General features: G+C 42.3%; 1 protein-coding gene across 1 annotated transcript in view; it reads left to right on the top strand.

Annotated features, from left to right (window-relative positions):
- kntc1 (kinetochore associated 1) overlaps nt 1-18,259 on the top strand; it is a 51,519-nt gene that overhangs the window by 10,554 nt on the left and 22,706 nt on the right. The window contains exons 24-43 of the mRNA XM_034092057.2: nt 1,475-1,618; nt 1,705-1,800; nt 2,092-2,195; nt 2,553-2,655; nt 2,729-2,863; nt 2,951-3,070; nt 3,411-3,483; nt 5,462-5,529; nt 6,369-6,670; nt 8,055-8,227; nt 9,322-9,422; nt 9,746-9,890; nt 9,994-10,050; nt 10,350-10,513; nt 12,253-12,357; nt 12,446-12,574; nt 15,564-15,680; nt 15,787-15,896; nt 17,372-17,588; nt 18,104-18,193. Coding sequence (XP_033947948.1) covers nt 1,475-1,618; nt 1,705-1,800; nt 2,092-2,195; nt 2,553-2,655; nt 2,729-2,863; nt 2,951-3,070; nt 3,411-3,483; nt 5,462-5,529; nt 6,369-6,670; nt 8,055-8,227; nt 9,322-9,422; nt 9,746-9,890; nt 9,994-10,050; nt 10,350-10,513; nt 12,253-12,357; nt 12,446-12,574; nt 15,564-15,680; nt 15,787-15,896; nt 17,372-17,588; nt 18,104-18,193 — 2,553 coding nt within the window. The remainder of the gene's footprint in view (nt 1-1,474; nt 1,619-1,704; nt 1,801-2,091; nt 2,196-2,552; nt 2,656-2,728; nt 2,864-2,950; nt 3,071-3,410; nt 3,484-5,461; nt 5,530-6,368; nt 6,671-8,054; nt 8,228-9,321; nt 9,423-9,745; nt 9,891-9,993; nt 10,051-10,349; nt 10,514-12,252; nt 12,358-12,445; nt 12,575-15,563; nt 15,681-15,786; nt 15,897-17,371; nt 17,589-18,103; nt 18,194-18,259) is intronic.

Raw genomic sequence — 18,259 nt, 5'->3', positions numbered from 1 at the left:
GTCGGACCCATTTCCGGTGAGGGTTGGCCTCCGCCAGGGCTGCGCTTTGTCACCAATCCTGTTTGTAATATACATGGATCGGATTTCGAGGCGTAGTCGAGGGGGTCTGCAGTTCGGTGGACTAAGGATTGCACCACTGCTTTTTGCAGATGATGTGGTTCTGATGGCTTCATCGGTCTGCGACCTTCAGCACTCACTGGATCGGTTCGCAACCGAGTGTGAAGCGGCTGGGATGAGGATCAGCACCTCCAAATCTGAGGCCATGGTTCTCAGCAGGAAACCGATGGACTGTCCACTCCAAGTAGAGAATGAGTCCTTACCCCAAGTGAAGGAGTTCAAGTATCTCTGGGTCTTGTTCTCGAGTGAGGGAACAATGGAGCGTGAGATGGGCCGGAGCAGCGGGAGCGGTACTGCAGTCGCTTTACCGCACCGTTGGGACAAAGGGAGCTGAGCCAGAAGGCAAAGCTCTCTGTCTACCGGGCCATTTTCGTTCCTACCCTCACCTATGGTCATGAAGGATGGGTCATGACCGAAAGAACGAGATCGCGGCCGAGATGGGTTTTCTCCGCAGGGTAGCTGGTGTCTCCCTTAGGGATAAGGTGAGAAGTTCGGTCATCAGGGAGGGACTCGGAGTTGAGCCGCTCCTCCTTCGCGTCGAAAGGAGCCAGTTGAGGTGGTTCGGGCACCTAGTTAGGATGCCACCTGGGCGCCTCCCTAGGGAGGTGTTCCAGGCACGTCCAGCTGGGAAGAGACCAAGGGGTAGACCTAGGACCAGGTGGAGGGATTATATCTCTTCGCTGGCCTGGGAGCACCTTGGGACCCCCCAGTCAGAGCTGGTTGATGTCGCCAGGGAGAGGAACGTTTGGGGCTCTCTGCTGGAACTGCTACCCCCGCGACCCGACCACGGATAAGCGGGAGAAGATGGATGGATGTATTCTAACTCTCTAGTATCCTGTGTTTTTATCTTGTTACTGTTGCTGCTAAAACACCTAAATTTGATACTTGAAAATGCTGGAAGAAAAAAAACAGCCTACACAGCTTTCCATAAGGTTTCATTTACTTTGTGAGCAGCTCATTCCTTAAAACAGAAGCTTCAGATTGCTCATAATATGAGGAAATATGAAGGGTGTATTTCCAGATTGTTATGTAAATGTGTTATTGGGCTTTTTTCTTATCAACTTAGATTTGTTAGAACATGTTTTCAACTTTAATTTTATTAGAAAATTGGGCGTATTAACACATGAATACTGTGTAATTTATTTGAACATATATATTTAAGAAGTACAATATAAGACAAGCAGAAGTTTATTGTACTTTTTGAATTTGCTGAGGGCCGATTCAAAATGGTCCACGAGCCATATTTGGGCCCCGGGCCGTAGTTTGAACACCCCTGTTCTAAGTACTCTATGGAGTTGTGTTTGTGAGACATTCTGAGTAGGTCTTGTGTTGATGTTCCTATATTTATATTTTAAAGGGAAGTGTAAGGAGCATGGCGTTCTACATGCTGGACAAAGTGCCGGCTCCTGAGCTGATCGCCGCCACGGTGGAGAGCAGAATCCTGCCGTACGCCCAAGAGCACAAGACTCCTTTTGATGAGCTGCTCCTACAGTACATCAAGGTAACACTTCACCACCGCCATGCCTACTGGCGGAAAAACACATTTCATATTCCAAATGGGTCAACGATTCTCCTCTTGTTCACTAGGATCTGCTGGAGCGCTGCAGCTCTCAGACCACAACACTCTTCACAGAATGGGAAGCCAAAGTGGTGGCGGTGCTCGATTGCATAAATGATACTGATGTAAGTTTCTGTAATAACCCACTTCATTAAAAATCTGGAAAGAAACAAAACCAAATTCCTGCAATAACTGACTCATTTATAGAGTTATGAAAATATGCTGATTCGACATGAAAGCTAATGATTGGCGTGAGGAGCTGTGGACAAAAAGCGTCACACACACACACACACACACACACACACACACACACTGCCTTACACAATATCTCCCTGGCAGAGATAATGATACGCTAGTAAAAACATTACGTTTGTTCTAAGGTTTATTAAATCTCACGGTATTGTATTTTCTTCCAGATGAAGGTGGATGCTGTGCTGGAGATCATGCAGAAAGCTGTGGTGCCCTGGAGTAAAGTGGTAGAACAGCTGGTTCAGCAGTACCTCGAGATGGATGGACCAAAGTATGTTTACATAACCCTCACTATCATTGGTTCACACAAGTAGTCACGTCGCCAGCACTGTGAACACGGAAATGTTGAGTGGCCCAAAGTTTTATGTTAGAAATGTATAGTACGGGTCTATAACAAACTGCCTGATGCTAACTCGCATATGTTGGGCAATTTGCATCATTAGAATAAGTTGTGTTAATTAGCATTATAGCCTATATATGCAGACAAAAAATGGCTTGGCCAATTTGAACAATTTTGAAGTGGTTTTGGAGGTTATTGAGGATGTTGAATCCATTTCACAATATGACTATGAGCTGGCAAACAAACTAAATTAAAGCTAAATTAATTTTCTTCTGGTATCTTTCCCAGACAAGAGCTTTTAAAGGAGAGCTACCGTCTGATGGAGATCAGGAAACTTGTCCGGGGCTACGGGATCCGCAACGTCAACCTCTCCAACAGCACTAAAATTATGGTAAGTTTGATTGAATATGTGAAATGATGATCTGCCTATGAACCCTCTGTAATGTTGTGCATATCTTCCCCAGACGCTGATTAGATACATCCTAAAGCAAGACTTGCCAATGTCCTTAGATGACTCCCTGACCTTAGCTGAAGCGTACAAACTTCCCACCTCGCAGATTAATTACTTGTTTCTCACTCAGCTGATCGGCCAAGGCAGGGTAAGCTCATCCACGTGAAGATATGAAATCCCCTAGATGAACTGTTACCTTGATGTATTGATAGGAAGTCTTGTATGCTGCTTTCAGACTGAGGAGTGCATGACTGTCCTGAAGAAGCTGTCCTGTGCCGAGGCACAGTGTGTGATCGAGCGCCTCACCGCCTGGGCCAGGCTGCAGCTGGAGGACAAAGACCACATTTCTGATGAGGTGAGGAGAGGAAAAGAAGTCTGAAATGAAATGAAATTTGCATTTTACAATCTTTTATTTACGGCTTAATTTTCTGAAAGTAATTTCCAGACTACTGAGTTCATGTTGTCCCATTTCAAGACGGTTTTAAGCAGCTTTTTATTGCTGAGCAGTAAATGTAATTACAACATTGCATCTGTGCAATGCATAGATGCAATATGTGCACTCATAGATAATATTTGATATACCAAGGTTTCTCCCTGGGAGCATTTCCGCTTGCAGACTTTTCATTATTCACTGATCTTCTACTCTTACTTGTTTCAGATGTGCAATGTTTACTAAATGTCTTTGTCTTTAATAGCACAAGAAGAACCAGATGGTCGTGGCTCAGGGGATGGTGGAGGCTCTAAAATACATGCATATAATCCAAAAGCGTGAGTACTAACTTTACACCATTTTGAAGCATTTTCCTTGAGGAAGTCAAAGTATTCCTCTCTGTTCCAACTCTTAAGATAACTCAAGGCTCTGACCTCCATGTGTTGGAGCACTGAAGGATGCTTTAGATCAGTGGTTCTCAAACTGTTTTCAATAATGTACCCCCTTTGAAAAAATAATTCAGCCAAGTACCCCCTGATCAGCGCAAAAAAAATTGTTAGGGAAAAAATGCCTATATAAAGAGGTGCAGCGCTGCACCATGTCTGATTTATTAAAACAACAACATTGTTAAACAGCATTAACATATGCATAATGCTATACTTTGCGGCCACACGCCGTTGCCAAGCAACGCTTATTGTTTAGGTCCTTTGATAAGCAGGCAGTCATATCATTAACTAGAACTAGCTAGATCTGATAGATTTGGACATACACGCGAGTCAAGTATAACCGGACACGAGAGAGAGATCAGATCAGCCGCTGCTGACGGAGAACATGCAGCTCTGCATGATCACAGCTCCGTCCGCTGTGACGGACCGTTGAGTGGAGCAAAATACACTAAGAGTTAGACCTAACACACTTAGCTAGTTCATCTACTCTGGAACTAGCTAAACTAGTTATAAATATATTTATTATTTACTGTCGGGTCACTTATTACAGGTTCAGCGAGCTGCACGAGACTGACGGGGAGAGGGAGAGGAAAAGAGAGCACACCGTTTATTGTTATCATTTTATTATCCAGAATTACTGTAAACCTTTGAATAAAGTAGTTAAACTACTATTAGTAGTTTGTTTAAATGCATGATTTTTTTTTTTCATTAACAGAAAATAAATCTCACGTACCCCCTGCAGTACTCCAACGTACCCCTAGGGGTCCGCGTACCCCCATTTGAGAACCACTGCTTTAGATCACATGTGTCAAACTCAAGGCCCGGGGGCCAAATCAGGCCCGTGGTGGATTTAATTTTGGCCCGCAGGATAATCTCTAAATACTATATACCGCCGGTATATTGCATGCACACCTTCACTCCCTCCTGAGGGTTTCCTCCGCTCAGAGCCTGAGCCCAAACATTGATGAACTTGCACCCGAGATGAGATGCCAAGTATCTGCTTGAGCTAGCATCACAGAGCAGCACGCTGAGTTCAATGGATGTTTCCTTCTGCACTTTGTTTCTTGAGACAACAGGGAGTGTTTGTTTTTTTCTTTGAGGGAAATTTGTTTTTTTGAAGCTGTTGTTGGCCTGTGGGGGGGGGAGCCATAAGAAATTAAAGGTGGGGTAGGTAAGTTTGAGAAACCGGCTCGAGATCGCTAGAATTTGAAAATACACAACCGGAGAAAATCTGCCACTTCCTTACAGAGCCCCTCCTCCAACACACACGAACGCGCACATGACCAATGAGGGCACGAGATAAGTTTGTACCCCGATGGAAGGCTGACAGGCAGGTAGGCCATCCAGTTATTTTAGCCGGGCCGGCTCAGATGATTGGTCATGCTTTTTACAGCGCTACGGCTTCCACAGATGACATTTTTTTTATGGATTTTTTGTCAAAGCACTTAAGATATTCATTACTATCGGGATGTTAAGAGCATTCCATGGAATATAACACAAAGTGTATCTCGAGCCGTTTTCTGAAACTTACCTACCCCACCTTTAATGCAACTGATTATTTAATGTTGTTTTATAGGCAATCATTTAAGCTTTGTTAGTTCCAGGTTTAATATGTGCAATAAGTTCATTTCAATAAGTTCTGCAATAAACATTGAACCAGTCCGGCCCTCGACAGTACCCATTTTTTTTATTTTGGCCCACTGTGTATTTCAGTTTGACACCCCTGCTTTAGAAGCATGAATACTTCACATTTTCCAATCACCTTCAAATATATAAAGACACTAGACATCGATTGTCTTAACGCAGCTTACAATTTAAGGTTAGGGTAAACACTGTCCAAGAGTGTCACAGTGTTTCTTGTCCTCTGCAGATGATGCTCTTAAAAGCATGGAGTGTGAAAACAACCTCATCATGTTCAAGGCCATCGCCCACCTGCAGGTGAGTCTCATTTAAGGTATTGATGTCATGTTATTTATACAAATATAATGATATTGCATATATCCGTCAGTGGCTCAGTCAGTTGGGGATTGGACTGGGAGCCGTAGGGATGACGGTTCAAGTCCCCGACCAGACCTACAAATAAGGAGTGTGGACTGCTACTTGGCGAGGTCCCAGTTCACCTCCTGCCCTGCCATGGTACCCTTGAGCAAGGCACCGGACACACCCCCCTTCCCCCCCACTCCCATTGCTCCCCGGGCGCTGTACAATAGCTGCCCTCTGCTCCTAGTACTAGACTCCTGGTACTAGGATGGGTTAAATGCAGAGGCCTGCATGTGTGACCATTAAAGAGGGTTTCATCTCCCTCCCATTCTATTCTATCTTAAGACAATAAACAATATGTACATATTTATTTGTATTCGTAATCGTGCTGCATGACTTTATCTGAAAAAAAAAAGCACATCTCGTCAATCTCGTTTTACATAATTAATTCTCACCAATGATCGTGTGGTGAGTGATATAAGAATCTGAAAGCTTAAGTATATTTGAAATGTTATTCCATCTGTTCTTTTATTTTTTAAACATGTATTTTTGATTTTTTTACATTTATCACATTACACAAACACAATTCCCCAACATCAGATATATAGCAGATTACAAAATGATGCTAACAAATAAAATAAAAAGTGTGCAGTTACTAGAAATCAGTTTAAAGTACAGACCAAGAATATAATTACATTTGCTAATTAACAAATTCAACAAAAATACAATAAAAGCACATCCAGAGTTCTATCTGTTCTTTAATCTTCTCTGGTGCTGAAACCTCTCTTTTTTCTCAGGAGGACTTTGATATTTTCTTCACCCCTTCCGACTATGAGGATCCAAGCATCAGAAAGCAGATCCAGGAGCATCACATCACGGCCTATGAGAACACGCGTGGCCGCCCTTCATCCAAAGCCAAGGCTACGACCCCTCCGGTTGTGGCGAATGATCCCGATGGAAAGACCAAGACCATTTCCACAGAGGCCGGTCTGCGTCGCCTGGGCCGGCAGCTGCAGCGCACCGAGCAGGAGCTGTGGTCCGACCTCGCCCTGCGCGCGCTGGGGGTCGGGAAGGTGCACAAGGCCCTCAAGATCCTCAGGTGTGTGTGTGTGTGTGTGTGTGTGTGTGTGTGTGTGTGTGTGTGTGTGTGTGTGTGTGTGTGTGTGTGTGTGTGTGTGTGTGTGTGTGTGTGTGTGTGTGTGTGTGTGTGTGTGTGTGTGTGTGTGTGTGTGTGTGTGTGTGTGTGTGTGTGTGTGTGTGTGTGTGTGTGTGTGTGTGTGTGTGTGTGTGTGTGTGTGTGTGTGTGTGTGTGTGTGTGTGTGTGTGTGTGTGTGTGTGTGTGTGTGTGTGTGTGTGTGTGTGTGTGTGTGTGTGTGTGTGTGTGTGTCCTTCCCTGTAACATTTAGCTTATTGTATTTATTTATTTTTGACATGTACATAGTTTACGTCATCTGCATTACTTGCACATTGGCAGGTTAATCTTGCACTATTTTATTGTTTTAAAGTTGTATGTCTTATATACATTATGTTGCATTGTTGGAGGATTCAGAATTCCTTTATTAGTCCCGCAGTGGGGATAAGTGACCTAGCAGATAAAAGGCAAGCAATAAAAAAGTTGCTAACAACAGAAAAATATATAATAATAATAATAATAAAGATAAATAACTACTAATTCCCGGCTAAGCAATATGTCGCAGCATTAAATAGGTTACAGGGTGTCCGCGGGGTCTTAAAAAGTATTACAAGTTGATAAATCAATTAAGCGAAATGAAGGCTATTAAAAAGTATTAAACGGCATTTTTCAAGGTATTACATTTGGTAGCTTGTTTTCAATAAGTGTATAAATAGTCCAAAGAGGTTGTGTTCTACAGTGTGCCTGAATGTAATCATGGCGTAGGTGTGTAGTGTGATTCTGTGGAGTTTAGTTATGGCATCCCGTTGGGTTTGACGTCATCTGAACAGGACTTCGCACGCTCACTGCTTGATAGCTCGTGAAGGTCCATTTACGCCGGTCGTTAAGCAACATCGTTATGGGGAAATGCAAGTCTGCGTCCAAATGGTTGGAAGATAAGGAGGAAGGACAATCAACACTGTATATAGTCAATGTGAGGTAAAGTGTGTCGCCAAGGTAACCGGTTAAAACTCCAAGTGGCGATGAGGTCTTAAAATGTAGGAAAGGGTCTTAAAAGGTCTTCCATCTGACTTCAGGATTCCTGGGTAAACATAGGTGAACATATTAAGGTTTGAGATACTATCAAAATTATGTTTTGCACATACAAATTATTGTGGTTATTTCACAGTAGAATTACAAAATAAATATATATATATTACAGGTGTGTTGCACAAGATCTCAAAGGTCTGTATTGTGTTAGGAGCGTGGGACTAAAGATTGTTGTTGCCATATCTACACTGTAGCTGCATATAACAGAATTATTTAATTGAATCATGAATTTAGACAAAACCCTCTTCTGTCATGTGTTCAGTGAGCTGTATGAGCACCACTATAACACCAACACAGGGAAGGTTCTGTTCACCGCTGCCAGGACGTTATGCCAGATGCTGGAGGCGGACGTGCCCATGGTGCTCCCTGACGACTCGGACCTGCCAGCGGTCATCCATGATCTGGCCTGTCAGGCGATCACTCTGTGCCACTCAGGTGAATCACGTGGAAAACACCAATGATGCTTGTAACAGCCAAAATGCTTTTTTAGCTGTTGTTTATTATTTTCATTATTTGTTTATAATCGGTGTCTTCCGGCCGTCATCCCATGGGTGTGACACGTGCACTTCTGCTAAACCTTACTTTTTAAAACACTCGTCTGTATGAGAATCTGTTTATGCAGAATAGTTTTACTTAGTAAGCTTGTTCTGAACATGTTTTTGAGCCCCTTGTGAATGTCACGGTTTGTGGACATACGTAGAGGGGGAGCTACGTTCAGACATTTTCTTTTTACCTTGTGGTCCTGCTTTTGGTTATTGTTTGTTTTACTTTGTTCATTTAACACCTTAAAGGTCCCATGTCATGGCCATTTCTACTCATCATAATTCCATTGTTGAGGTCTACTAAAATAAATCTATATTGTGCAATTTTCCAAACTCACATTGGTTTCTCATACAGCATCTCTGTATAGTATCTGTATTCACTCTCTGTCCTGAACGGCTTGTTGGAGCTCCTGCCCCCCCCCTGTGAGCCCAATGGCCGTCTGCGAGACAGCGAAACCCAGCCTGAAACACACCCGCAGCCTGGCTGTGAGTTCGTGTGTGTGCCCAGGCTGAGTTCCGCGGTGTCTCGCCGACCCCACACCAGTGAGCCAGCTCACAGTGTCCCGAAATACGTCACTATACCCAAGAAGTAAACAATGGAAAAAGATAAATCTCCAACGAGGCGTTCTGGGGCAGCACAGACAGGTATTTTCTGTGTTAGAGTTTTACTCGCTACAGGGTGTACTTTGAGGGTTTGTGACTCTGCAGACCGTTTACATGCAGACAAACCTTCATAACACACTAGGGGACAGGTAATAACCGGAAAAGCATGACATGGGCCCTTTAAACTTAACTTTAAAACAGACTGTTATCCTTTAAACGTGTCAAAGCAAAGTATTAGCCTTTCTAGCGACTTCATTTATTGAAAAATGAGCCGCAACAATCTTCATTGACATTTCATGTTTCATACAATCTGCAAAACTTGTCACTGGACCGATTACCTCAGTAGATATTTAACTAGACCTTATAATATAATGACCGTTTCAGATCTGCTGCTGGACTGTCTGGAGCTCTGCAAGTGCACACACATCGCGATGGATGTCTATCATCAGTGTCAGTTATCAGACGACTATGGCTTTATAGCCAAGGTCAGTATCTCATGTTTCACCAAACAATGACACTGTGTTTATGTTATTTTGTGCTTAATATGTACATTTTTATTTTTTCCTGCTAACATTTGAATCAGCTTATATTACAAATGGGGAGATCTACCAGGTGCTTTCTCTTGGATAGAGGAGTATCTATTATCTAACAACATGTTGAGGCAGAATTTTGTACAACTACAGTGAAAGACTTTCCTTTTAATATGAATAGTTATAAATGTTCCCAGACATGAGCAGGAAAAGCGCCTTAATGCCTTACCTTTACATTTTTTTTGAAATGATCTAAATGTATGAATTGTCTGTCCCAGGATCCAACCTTGGAGACAGAAAAAGACCCACACTCTCAGTGGAGTTTTCAGGATGTTTTTAATGAAGATTGCATTGTTCTGGACCCGCTGTCTGTGCTTCCAGTCCAATATGAAATAACCAACTGCTTGCTGCCTATTTCTCTGGGTAAGATGCTCAAAATAATCTTCTACTTAATGTCTCTTTAGTATTTCATGCCCACCATAAGGTAGCAGCGCACTGGTCCTAATCATCTGTTCCTATCCTGCAGATACCAAGCTGTACCCACTGGACTGCTCCTGTCTGTCACACTGCTCTTTTGAAAAGGGTACTGTATAAAACGCTTGTATTTTAGAAGTCCTTAAAGTATTTTAACTGTGGATCTTAGAAAAGCAAACTCCCTTTGAATTGTTAAAAGTACATTTGAAAGACTCTTGACTTGTTTTTAATTATGTTCCTCACTCTTTATTCTCCCTCGTTATCTTCTCTTGCTCTGTAAAGCACGTCGGGCTGCATATTGCATGAAGGGTGCTTTAGAAATAAAGTTTATTATCAATATTTTATTGTTTTCTTCTTGAATTTGTTATTTTGGATATTTACCTCGTGTGTTGTGTGGCCCACCTGCAGGCTCGAACTACCTGAAGCCCCTCCTCGGGCCCCTGGCCAACATCCTGCAGAGTTTACAGGAGTGCAGTCAGCTGGAGCTGGCCCTCAGAGTGCTGGTCAACTCGTACGGCAGCTGCCTACAGCACGTCACCTCTAACGTTATGGACATCAAGATCAGTTTGCAGGTATGGAGGCAACATATACATTATATTTGAATGTGTATTCCTATAGGGACAGGTATCTATCATAAAATAAATGCCACACACCACAGCATTTATAGTGCAATCTAGTGTGCAATGTGGGGTTAGCACAACACATGCATAAGAAACGGCACAAAACTCAACAAAAGGTACATACATTATAACACAAAGAACTCAGCAAGAAAATACAGATAAATAAGGACACAAACTAATACATAACATAATGCACTGTATCATTAATGACTATTTTACTGGTCCTACTTTAAAGGTCACCTATTGTGCAAAATCCTCTTCTTCATGTCTCTTCTACATCAACATGTGTCTCCTCTTCTTCATGTCTCTTCTACATCAACATGTGTCCTCTCTTCTTCATGTCTCTTCTACATCAGCATGTGTCCCCTCTGTGTAAAGAGACTCTGAAAGTTTCAGGAACAAAGATTCTCTCTCTTTTTGTCCTGATCCAGTTATATAAAAACCTCTCTGAAAATGAGCTGATCAGATTTTGGCCACTTTATGATGTCATAACAATTTTTTGTCTTGGTAACCATTAGCCAATCACCAACCAAGGTAACCCCCCCCCCTTATCACCTGAATCTCCTCTAGAGCACCATTGTGTTCTTTCTAACCAAATATCTCTCAGAGGGGCGTGGGGAGGGGCTCCTTGTTTTCATCTAAAGGGATGGGCAACTTTGATGGTGGTGGGGGCCACATAATTGATGTACTGGCCATCAGGGGGCTGCAGATTCACTTTGAACACACACACACAAATGTCATGTGTTGTATGTAATTATTAACAAATATACTAAGTCTGACATCTTCATTGACATTTTACAATCAAAGGGAACATCCTCTAATAAGCTCACTAAACAAATATCAGTTCACAGAGATGTTATTTAATTTGTACAAGTGGCATGTTTGTATTGAACAGGTTATTTAACAGTGGAATAAAACTATTTTAAACTATTGGAAAGCACGGAAAATGTGTGTGCACTGTGATTAACCAGTAAGAGGACATGAAGTCATGAACACTACCCCAGACATTAGTTGTCTAACTTGAACCTAAGACACTTGTAGCCTGTCTCTGCTGACGCACAACAAGGGGAATGTCCACACAGACACCTGTCAGCCCCCACTCTGCTGTTCCTCAGCGCCGCTCCCCCTCCCTCTCGCTGAAATTATGAATGAAAAGCGTATAGTAATCATAGATAACACGGCAGGGTCCGTGACAGTTTGTTTTCATCTGATTTCAAATAAACAAAGTCTTGGTTTTTAGAATATTAAACTTGTTTCGCCAAATTCAGATGATAAAAACAACGTTTAAGCTTGTTTGGAGCCAAACACTTCAGAGACATGTTTTGTATATATCTGAGACCTCTAATATATTGATGAAAAACAGTATAATAGGGCACCTTTAAAATGTCAGGATCCAGATATCTGTATGCAGGAGATTTCACACGTGGCCCTTGCTGAATGAAAATGGACGCAAGGGCACCTGACAATTTAAATGTTATTCTCCACGTGTTACTGAAGCTTTGAGTGCAACCACAAGCATCGGTGAGCCTGGTTCTGTTGGCATTTCTAGAGGATTAATAAATCATCAAAATGTATATTTCATTCTAATACCCACTGGTGCTATCAGTTTCACTGCCATATGTTTCTAGGACCATTTGTACCATTATTGTATCTTAAACAATGTTTGATCTTTATTTTAACTCTTATTTCAGCTGTTCGATACCCAGGAGCTTAAGAATTACAATGTATGCTTGAATAATCTTCGAAAGACAACTATTTCAACTCTGGATGCCGTTGCTGTGGCTCTCTTGCACAAGGTGGGTCTGATGACATAACAGGTTGTAGCCGATTGACTGGCTTTCTGTATACTTTTAAATAACTCTCTCTATTTTCTTTGGGCTGCAGGTTTTCAACTGGAGGGTGGTCGATTGTGATTTGGCTATCGGACTCTGTACGCTCCTCCCCAAAGCAGAAGTCTTAAAAATACTCTGGAAGTTTATTGACAACACCTGGCAGAACTATGACAAAATTCTGGTAGGCAATGATCCCTTGATCGTCAAACCTTTATATATAATGAAAGTTAAAAGTCGCGTTCACACCGGAGTACGTTTCCCGTTTAGTTCCGATAGTTCCTGGGATTTTGCGTTCACACCAAAAAGATTACTTAGTTCATGAGAACTTTTACCCCATGTTTAGTGCCTGCTAGAGAGGTGGTACTTTCATGGGGAGAAAAAAGTTCCAATTTCGATTGGCTGGGCGAATTGCAAACCACGTCCCGTAAAACTCGGAAAAGTATTTTGAAGCCGCCATTGTATTTGCCGGCATTAGCATTATTAGCATTAGCCCAGCGCACCAACGGAGAGAGACTAACTTATGGAAACACAAAAAAAAACATGGTGGAGTGATGAGGAGGTGTCAGCGTTCTGGCGATTTACTCGGAAGTCCCCAACTCCGGGGACTTCCGGCCGGGGATTTCGGGTGGCAGTATACGCCGTGAAGTTGTTTGCGGCCTGCCAGTAAACCCAAAGCAGAAGAAGAAGTGACGTCAGCGGCTTCATTTGCGTAATCTTTCCTCGGGGACTTATTCCGGTGTGAACGCGATCTGCTATATATATATATAGATAGAGATATACATATACATGCCTTTCACACTCCACTCCATTGCATTGAAAAAAATGTACATCACATGACAACATGTCAGAGCCTGTGACAGCCTCCCAACAACTGTTGTGCAATGAAATATTGGGCTACTAGTCATCTCGAACCGTCAGTTTAAAAAAAAAGGTGCAAAGCAAGTTTATTTATATATATATATATAGATATATATATATATATATATATAGCAATTCAAAGTGCTTTAAAAAAATGAAAGACATTAAGAAAATGGCGTTTAAAATCAGTCATTAAAAAGAAAAGCTAATAAAATAAACGTTAAAAGAAAAAATACATGGATAAAAGTTACAGTGCAGTCTAAGATATGAATAGTTCAATTAAAAGCAGCGGCAAAAAGAAAAGTCTTCAGTCTGGATTTAAAAGTAGTCAGAGTTGCAGCGGACCTGCAGGTTTCTGGGAGTTTGTTCCAGATATTTGGAGCATAATAACTGAACGCTGCTTCTCCATGATTAGTTCTGACTCTGGGGACAGAAAGCTGACCAGTCCCTGAAGACCTGAGAGATCTGGATGGTTCATAGTTTAGCAGGAGGTCAGAAATGTAATTTGGGCCTAAACCATTCAGTGCTTTATAAACCAGCAGCGGCGTTCTGAATCAGCTGCAGCTTCCTAATAGATGTTTTAGTGAGACCTGTGAAGACACCATTGCAGTAGTCGAGTCTACTGAAGATAAAAGCATGGACAAGTTTTTCCAAATCCTGCTGTGACATTAGTCTTTTAATCCTAGATATGTTCTTTAGGTGATAGTAGGCTGATTTAGTAACTGTTTTAATGTGACTGTTGAAACTCAGGTCAGAGTCCATGACTACACCTAGATTTCTGGCTTTATCTGTTGGTCAGTGCGATACCGTTCCGATAAATATCAATAATTTCGAACATCGCGGGGAAATTCCTTCGACTCATTTTGAAGTTTTGGGGGAAGCCGGAAGTGACGTCAATGCGGGAACGCTTCATTGTGCGGCGAGAGAGCCAAACACGGACACAGTGTGTTGTCATGCGTAGAAATGGTGAATTACTGAGATTAGGCACGTTAATAACGTTTTAATGAAGTTGACTACAGTATATTCATATGTGTCAGTGCTTTCATGTCAATTCGGCGAACATAAACATAAATGATGGTGGTGAAGATGATGATTACATTAGGATTAAAAATCGGTAGTGAGAGCTGCTGAATTTCCTCCCGTCGGATGTGATATAAAAACAAATCGATTATTTTTGTGGTTGTAAACTCAAGTGGATGAAACTACATTTATTAGTGCTTTCATGTCAATTCGGCGAACATATGATACATTAAATGATCGTGAGAATGATGATTTAAAAATCGTTTGTTTGAGCCGGTCTGCATTTACTGATGAGAAAACAAACCGATGCTTTTTGTAGTTGTAGTACACCAACGTGGATTAAACGTGTGGTTTTTTTACCACAATGTTGGGGAAATTAATGGATAAAATGCACGGATTATTATTATTATTCCCACTCCGATCGGGACACTAGGTCCACCGTTTCCCCGCAGCGAGGCTCCCCCCGTTGACAGTTTACGTGGGCTGGGCTGGGTGCAGTGGCGGACTGGCCATCAGGACGAATCCCGATGGGCCGGTACTGAAGTGGGCCGGTCGGATAAGTCACTAGCACATCCCCCGCTCCCCCCGTTGACAATTTACTAGCGGTACCGAAGTGGGCCGGTTGAGAGTCCCGGGATGATTTTTAGTCCCAGTCCACCACTGGCTACATGACCGTATGATCGCCCATATTGACGCACCTAATTCCTAAACTTCTAACAACATAAACCGATCCTTCAGCCTCATATGAGCTCTCAGACACGTTCAACATTAACCTGTCATCGCTGTCTGAGCGTGCTGCTGTGTGCGCCGTCGTGCGTTTACATCTGACTGTATATATATAAAGGTTTACATGCAGATGCTGGGATCCTGGACGGTGCAGCTGGAGCGCTGTGCCCGCAATGACGTCACCCATCATTTGGAGGGACTTGAAGAATCCGCGAGAAGATCCAGAAAATGGTCAACATTGAAGGCAGATTAATGGTTATCAAAGTACAAATATCCAAAATCAGTTCAGTAACGGTTTTCAAGGGGACAATATGTACTCAAATTGATGGGTTTGGATGATGGGGGAACTCGTGTCACAGGCTCTTTAATCAAACACTGATCGATTAAGTCTAGGGAGGTAAGCATGTTGACGAAAGCTAAAATTGAAATCTCCACTTATTGTACGAGTTCACAACTGAACCTCTTTAAAGTGTTTTCTAATTAAAGCAAAGACAATTAATCATTCAGTAACGAAGATGCTGATGTTCTTGAGCAAATCTAACCAGCGACTGTCTGTATTATTTCAGGCTGTGGCCAGGATCGGGGCCAATCTCTGCTGCTTGTACGACGAGGCCGAGGAACGAGAGAAGTTCCTCTCCGTCATCACTGATGCTGAATGGGGCATCAAGCTTGCCCAATTGGAGGTGTGAGGATGAAAAGCACTCATGTTTATTTTTCATCTTATACTCCACTAGTTGCTGGCTTTGTTGACTTGACATGTTAACGTGACTTGCCTCTGCTCTGCTGAAGATATCCATGCAGCCTGTGTTCCGTCAGCGTCCGGAGATGAAGAGGAGTCTGATCCCTGATCTGGTGAAAAACAGGAGGATCACCCCAGAAATCATCTTGCAGTACTGCAGGTCAGCTGCTCACTCCTTTACTGTCTGTAATATAGTTCAGCGGGCCATATTTTCAGAAAGCTAAGGGCTCTGAGCCGGCTATTATTCGTGGAGGTTCAGCCCACTCTACCTCTCGCTTTGAAGCAACGCCTTTTTTATTTTTGATAATATTTGATTATTAGCATTACAGGTCTTATATTCGCGACATACTGTTCAATTACCTTTTTGGACATACCTTTCTGCGTCTGATCATTTTGACACACTACACGAAGACTTTTGTTCGACATGGAATGGGAGGGATGAACCCCTCTGTAATGATCACACATGCAGAGGGGTTCTGCTTTTAACCCATCCTAGTACCAGGAGTCTAGTACTAGCAGTGGGAGTGAGGGAGGAAGGGGGATGTCCGGTGCCTTGCTCAAGGGCACCACGGCAGGGCAGGAGGTGAACTGGGACCTCTCCAAGTACCAGTCCACACTCCATATTTTAGGTCTGGTCGGGGACTTGAACCGGCGACCCTACAGCTCCCAGTCCAAGCCCCTATTGACTGAGCCACTGCCGGACAAGGTCTCTGCATTTGAGTGTTAGGAGCAGTGGGCTGCCATTATGTACGGCGCCCGGGGAGCAGTGTAGGGAATGGTGCCTTGCTCAGGGACACCTCGGTAGCACTTGGTCTTTCCGGGACTTGAACTGGTGACCTTCCAGTTGCCAAGCCAACTCCTATGGACTTTGCCACCACCGCCCCTGTACTATACTATGTTGTTCATTAATATGATGAGCTGATGGAGTGTTGGTTGACTTGAGTAAGGGGTAAAATATACTTTCTTCATGGGCTACAAAAACACTGTCCGTGGTTTGTTTTATAATAATTGCCATGAGTGGACTAAGACTATTATTGGGTATTATTTTGTATATACACTCCAGAATCAAAACATGGGACAGATTTATGGTGCCAAAATGTAATGTAATATTTGATTATTAGCTTTTACAGTTCTAATATTTGCGACATACTATACAATATGCACTTTCTTTTTTACATATTATACTATACTACGTTTTTGGGGACATTTTCCACTTTTCTTTTTGGAAAAGCATTAATAGTATTTGCTGATAGAAGATTGTTTGTTGACTTTATATTGTGTCTTTGGTTTCATGTTACTGTATTTGAAAGCAGCTTTGATTGAAAGACCATCTATTTTTGAGTAAGGGGACAAATAAGACTTTCTTCTCCATCATGGGCTACAAAAAAACTGCGTAAAGTCTCCATGTTTTGTTTTATAATAATTGCCATGAGTGGAATAATAATATAATAACAATAACTATGATTGGGTATTCTTTTTTACTCTCCAGATATTACCTCAAAACAAGGGACAGATTTATTGTGCAAAAAAGTCCATTATCATTTACATTATATTTTATTTCTCAACAGAACTGTAAACAGGAAAATACCACCGTAGTATTCAGTAATATGCTCCTCCCTCTTCTTCTGCCTGCAGCACTTTTGGCCTGGACCGTGACAGCGTGATCAACCAGTACATCACCACCTTGCTGCTGCTCCAACCGGACGAGGAAGGTGCCGGGGACCCAGGGGCCAATCAGGAAGAGACGCAGCCTCTGTGTCATACCGATGAGCTGGAGCGAGTCCTGCAGATCATCCCGATGTTGCACAACACCAGCCAGCTCACCGACAGCCTCTGTGCTGTATTATTCAAGGTTTGTGCAAAGGGGGACAAACGAGAAGAAAGATCCGTTTTGAGTGTTTTCTATCAGGAGTTACATTACTGATAACTTCTGAGCCAATGAGGCCATTTCAATTTCACCTGGAGGTTGATCCAGTGCAAACAGTTCAAGGAAAACGTACAACACGAGTTTACTTAGATATTTAGATATTTTCCTCCGTAGTGTAGCTTTAAAATGACAACAGCCCTATTATTTTTATTTCAGTTGCCAAACCAATTACTTGAATTCTAATTGACATGCAAAACTTGAAATGGCAACACGTTTTTTCTTTAGTTTAAAAAATATAAAAAACTCTTCTGTACGTAGCACTTACAAAGGATTTGGCTTTAAGTGAAGCTAATAACACGTAATAATCTGGTTTATAGATAGGAAATGTACCTACAGGACTTTTGAGTTGGTTACTTCATGGTTGAATGGTCGCTTTGGGTAAAAGTGTCAGCTAAATGTAATAATGTTCACCTAACTTTCTAAATGCTTTTCTCATACAGCTCAGCCCTTATAACTACGAGAGGATCGAAGTAGTGCTGAAGATCATTCAGGCCGCAGATGACACTGTGACAACCTTTTCTGTTAGTCAGGTAAGAAACACACGGGTACATTTCAGATTAAAGAGTTTCTTCCCTTTTTAAAATATATTATATAGA

This window comes from Pseudochaenichthys georgianus, chromosome 9 (genome assembly GCF_902827115.2).
Source record: "Pseudochaenichthys georgianus chromosome 9, fPseGeo1.2, whole genome shotgun sequence".
NCBI lineage: Eukaryota > Metazoa > Chordata > Actinopteri > Perciformes > Channichthyidae > Pseudochaenichthys > Pseudochaenichthys georgianus.
Note: the sequence above shows the minus strand (reverse complement) of the source record. Positions and strands in the feature narration are given on the sequence as shown.